This window comes from Atta colombica, unplaced genomic scaffold, assembly GCF_001594045.1.
Source record: "Atta colombica isolate Treedump-2 unplaced genomic scaffold, Acol1.0 scaffold27, whole genome shotgun sequence".
Taxonomy (NCBI): Eukaryota; Metazoa; Arthropoda; class Insecta; order Hymenoptera; family Formicidae; genus Atta; species Atta colombica.
The window spans coordinates 1,683,245-1,688,641 of record NW_017259370.1 but is presented as its reverse complement, the minus strand read 5'-3'; the positions used below and the strand labels follow the sequence as shown (position 1 = coordinate 1,688,641).

General features: G+C 32.8%; 1 protein-coding gene across 2 annotated transcripts in view; it reads right to left on the bottom strand.

Annotated features, from left to right (window-relative positions):
- Nucleotides 1-86: 86 nt before the first annotated feature.
- The window catches only part of LOC108689378 (receptor-type tyrosine-protein phosphatase-like N), a 16,152-nt gene continuing 10,841 nt past the window's right edge, over nucleotides 87-5,397 (bottom strand). The window contains exons 8-19 of one of the 2 annotated variants that reach the window (XM_018196118.1): nucleotides 4,752-5,314; nucleotides 4,127-4,282; nucleotides 3,935-3,975; nucleotides 3,670-3,840; nucleotides 3,452-3,578; nucleotides 3,240-3,307; nucleotides 2,669-3,052; nucleotides 2,292-2,513; nucleotides 1,816-1,821; nucleotides 897-1,261; nucleotides 485-538; nucleotides 87-407 (exon numbers count right to left, since the gene is read on the bottom strand). In XM_018196118.1, coding sequence (XP_018051607.1) covers nucleotides 137-407; nucleotides 485-538; nucleotides 897-1,261; nucleotides 1,816-1,821; nucleotides 2,292-2,513; nucleotides 2,669-3,052; nucleotides 3,240-3,307; nucleotides 3,452-3,578; nucleotides 3,670-3,840; nucleotides 3,935-3,975; nucleotides 4,127-4,282; nucleotides 4,752-5,314 — 2,428 coding nt within the window. In that variant the 3' untranslated portion in view covers nucleotides 87-136. The remainder of the gene's footprint in view (nucleotides 408-484; nucleotides 539-896; nucleotides 1,262-1,815; nucleotides 1,822-2,291; nucleotides 2,514-2,668; nucleotides 3,053-3,239; nucleotides 3,308-3,451; nucleotides 3,579-3,669; nucleotides 3,841-3,934; nucleotides 3,976-4,126; nucleotides 4,283-4,751; nucleotides 5,315-5,397) is intronic. The other variant, XM_018196120.1, reaches the window with a different exon arrangement.

The window sequence follows — 5,397 nt, the reverse complement described above, 5'->3', positions numbered from 1 at the left end:
AATTATATATAATTTTATATAATTATATATGAATTATATATGAATTATATATGAAACGTTTCTTCCTCGGGGAAGATGTTGTCAAGCCTGAATTTTATACCGTTTAGGATTAAATTTGCGTCGTAACTTTTTAACTTCACTGCTCCGATTTCGTAGGTGGCGAAGAACCGGTAGCCGTAACGGATTTCTCATTTGACGATACGGGTAAAGCCTTGAGAATCGCATGTACCTCTTCCGCCACTGCCATCAGGACGAACTCGAACTGTTGTTTCGTAGCAACCATATCCGGTCTTTGATCTCTAATATGCTCGAGAGTAGCTGCGATATCAATTTCCTTCGCTCCCTTCGTCATACGGTTTAGGACCATGTCAATCAAGCAGTAAGTACCAGTTCGTCCAGCTCCATCACTGTAAAAAGATTAAGTATGAAAATACACTGAACATCATACTGATATTTCAAATATTCAATATAAAAATATAGATACCTGCAATGCACGACTATCGGGCAAGATCTCCCACGATATGATTTATTAACTTTTCTAGAAAGAGAAAAATCGAAATAACTTTAAAAGTTATTTTTAGACATGACAAAAAAATAGTATTTATAGTATCATTCTTTTCTTTGATTCTTAATAATATATAAATAATTATGTATAAAACATAGTGTTCTCAATTAAATCGTTCAATTTGATCTTTTTATATAGATATACACATATAATTAAATAATCATCACATATAATTAAATAATCTTTTAAACAATTACAGTATAATAAATTATTATATAATAATATGAAGAGAAGGGGGGGGGAGAGAGAGAGAGAATATGAATTATATAATAATAAGAACACTTCGCGTAAGCGAAGCTCCCTACAAAATATCAGTTAAATCGACACAAACCTACGGAACTCAAGCAGAGCCTTTGTAGAATATGGGACGCTGTTCTCCGGCCAGGAGAGGAAGTGGAATTGCGTGACAGTACGAGTCTCACAAGTGCGCAGATTTTTCAGATAGAAGGAGCGCACTAGATAATCATCGCACCAAAAATGCTCCGACACCAGATGCACCTCATAGATGTGATAGAGCTCCGAGCCTTCCTCAGGCCAATAACGATGGCACATGGCACGGCCTTCTTCGGTAAGTCGTGTTAGCATCACAATTACCACGCTGCCTTGTTCCCAAACCAATTGCCAGAAATCAGCCGTAGTCTGCGGTAATGGTCCTTGCGTGGCTATATAAGCCGGATTCCGAGGATCGTGATCCGTCTGCAACGAACAAATGAACAAATTGTGGGTTTCACAAAAAATTCGTTAAACGCTCAGTCCGTTATAAACGATAAATTAGGTTTATTGTCAAAATTGTTTATTGTTTCCTTCCTGATTCTTATCAAAATAAAGAAGCGTAATTTTAATAAACTTAATCGCAGTTCGAATTTAATATGTGTGAAGAAACTATCATTTCTTTTATTCTTGATGATTTATAGCAGGATCGTTTCCATTGTTTTCACTCAGGGATGTTTAATGGTAGCATATAAGTGTCCTATTCAATTTCTATTATTACTAATTTTTACTTTTTCTTTGGATCTTTCATTTATGACACGGATATATCAATAAACATAATATTGCCATACATTGTCAACTGTGCAGTTAAAAAATACAAAGCTTGCTCTCTCGATAAACATGCTAGTTCGTTCGCTTGTGTTAAGAGATGCATTAATTAAAAAAAAAGATATCTACCGCAAGCGCCAGCCTTATTTGTGCCGAGAACGATTTTGCGATTTTTAAACGATCAATTTGACATGCCCATCGACTGAACTTACCGACTTCTATATGTATATATTGTGATGACAGCCGGAAAACCGAATGTCGTACGTATTTCAGCAACGTTATCGTGAAAACGAAAATATTTATTTTATTTTTACACAAGTTACCTTGCAACTTTGCATAATCTTTCATTTCTTACATCATGAATTGAATTTTTCGCGTGTTGAAATATAATCCTCCTGAATCCTATTTTACATGAACATTATGCACTTGATATAATTTATAATAAATATTTATAATAAACAAAATATTATTTAATATTACACATTCCAACATATAATAAATATATATTGTTATAAAAGATTACAATGAAAGAGAGAATGACAGTTTGTATCATTCGCCGTGTTCTGCGAATTTTGTTTAATATGATTAGATATATATAAAACATAGCTAGTTTTAAAAAAGAAACATTAAGCTTCAGAAGGATTCACTGAAGGAATAATGCAAAAAATAATATCACAGAAATACTTACGATTGTGGAAGCATTTATGTAGTCGGAATTATTAGCGTTTGCTAGATCGTTGAGGACTACTCGAGAATGATCATAGGGAAGTGCCGCGTTGGGACGATTCTGCTTGACATTCGCCTCGCTCTCCGCGATCTCCGTGGACGATGGTTCAGCTTCATAAGCACACAATGCCGCCCATTCCTGATCCAGACGATCTTTATTTTTCAAATGATCTTCCATATATCTCTGCAAATATGAATTTGATGTAAAGTGAGAAATATCAACACGAAATAACTAATTTCAAATTAATCAAGTGCGACAAAAATTTCGAAAAATTATATTTAAAATTCTTCTAATATTCAAAACATTTCTTTTTTCTTTATTTTATTATTTATGCTTACAAGAACCATATGACCGGTTGATATGTCCATATTGGTGAGAGCAGGTTCCTCGCCCCAAGAGGATGTGCTGGATCGATTGGAGGACATATTATTGGATTCATTTTCGCGCGTCAAGCTTGTGATACGTGGCGATTCCAATTTTTCACTCGGTTGTTTCGCTTGCATTCTCGCTCTACATAGATCTTGGTAGTCCTTGGATGCTTCTGGATCCGGAGTAGCCAGTCCAGCAAGCTTAGCTCGACATTTGGCGTGACGACGCGCAATTATAAGCGTAACTACTGCGGCTGCGATCGCAGCCGCAACTCCAGCAGCTACTAATGCACCGAAAAAACTGGAACTCGTATCGCTCTCTCTAGCTACCTCCAGAGTAGCTGGTAATTTAGTCTGTAGAAAAATGTGGCTTGAATATTATTTTCTTTTGCGATTTAATCTTTGGCTTTTCATTATTGTAAAAAATGTGGTTTTTTGATAATATTGATAATATTAAAATAATATTTTATTTTAATATATGCAACAAATTGGCAATTATTTAATTTGTCTTGATAAAAAAGATATATATTTATTATAGTACCTTATCGCCTATACCTGCTCGAATAACTTCTATTCCTAGCGCATTTTGTAATTTACCACGTATTTTATCTAAAACAAAGTACATTTTTTAGTACAAGTTTTAAAATACATTTTACGGAGACAAATTTACTTTATCTTATAATTTATGTAATATTTATATATTTTTATCAGAATTCGTATTCATATAAAATAAGTATAGTACGTAAATTGTACCGATGCTGTTAACAACGTCGGTTGCGTTGTAATTTTTGTCATTTTGAATCACTTTAAATGTTACTTCCGCACGGCCCACTCGTATGTCTTTTAACGTTCCGGAAGGCAATCCCAGGAGTTCTTCGACCTAAAAATTCAAAAATTTTACATTAATTTTAAAGTTATTCATAGTTAATATCTCCTTGAAATATTATGAATTATGTTCTATTTTATTCTACCTTATTAACCACGTGTTCTCCTTCAAGCCATGTATGAAACTCTTGCTCAAATTCAATATAAACATAATCTAAGTCAACATTCTTGTAAGTTTCTGGCTGGCCATCGCTTGTTCTGTACATATTACTGTTTAATTCCTTCTTAGTTAATGGTGCATATATTTCGTTATTATTCTACAAGGATATGCATATACTTTGTTATTTTACTAAGATATTGATGGAATACTTACTATAATCTGATAGAAAATATCAACTTAATTACACTTACATCCTGATTATTTATCTCGGAATAATCTTTGTCAAGAAGGGCTGCAAAAAATCAATGAAACAAAATAAAAATCTTGTAAATTACATCTTTAGGATATCTTTACTAATAAGGACCATCTCAAAATAATAAGAAAAATTAATTGTAAAACTGAAATCAAATGCAGATTTAATTGGAAATGTACACTTTACTTACTAGCCGAAGATTGGGTTTTAAATGCGTAATTATTCGTCGAAAACGGCGGTCCAGGTTTTTTAACGTCTAGACGTTCCCTGCGTTTAAAGCCAGCCAACTCTCGTCTCCATAAAAGTGCATCTAAATCATCGTCGTACATTTCGTCATATACAGTTCCTGCGTCAAATACATTTCAATATAATAAAAAGATATTAAAATAATCCTCAATATAGATAACAGAAGTGGGTAAAAATATTTCATATATTTGAAATATTTTTATTTAAAACACAGTATTTGCAAAATAAATGTATTTTATATTTTATATTTCAGCGGAGTACATGAAAATATTATATATTTTATATTTAAAATCGAAAGATTGAAAGTTTTTTGTACTTTAAATAGATTAAGGTTGATTGTCAATCTTAATATATGAAATTACAAATACAAAATACTTTTAATTTTTCATTATTAATAACTGAAATACAAAATACTTTTATATGCTCACATGAAATATAAAATATGAAATATTTTCATGTGCTCCACTGAAATATACAAAATACAAAATACAATTACCTTATAAGTACTGTTTTTCAAATAAAAGTATTTCAAATACGTGCCAGCCCTGTTTATTAAGTGATAAACTTACCACTTGCATCGGATGTAATTTTATATTTCCTAGGTCGCACAACTCCTCCCTCAGTATACATTTCTCGTATTTTCGAAGAAGTATCCACGTCGGATCTCTCGCTATTTGCTGAATTCTCTTCATTAATTTCGCTATTCTCATAATCAAGATCCTCATCGCTTCCCATCATTCCCTTTTTTACATCAGTATCGGAAAATTCGAAACGCAGTGGTTTCTTCCGATGTTTATATTTTCTTGAGAACGCCCTCTCATTTGTCTCGGAGGAAGGCTTCAATGTGTAATCTGGCGATTTTTCGTTCTGCAAAAATTCCAAATTCGCGGACAAAAGTTGCGTGTTAGAAATATTTTCATTATCATCCTCGGGCAATGTTTCATCTCTCAAAGTATCCTCAAGTGACTCGGTAACATCATTTTGATAATCATCGATGAAGCTGAATCGACGTGTTCTAGATGGATAAAATTGTTCGCGCATATTCATTGAATTTCTGTATTCATTGTCAAATTTCTCATTGTTGATTGAAGCCTGATTACTCTCATCATCTCGCCATTTCATGTATCCAGATCTGTAAAAAAAACAAATTTGATGAGATTTCTGATTGTATATGTCAATAATTAACGTTCATGATAGAAAATCGATATCTTACTT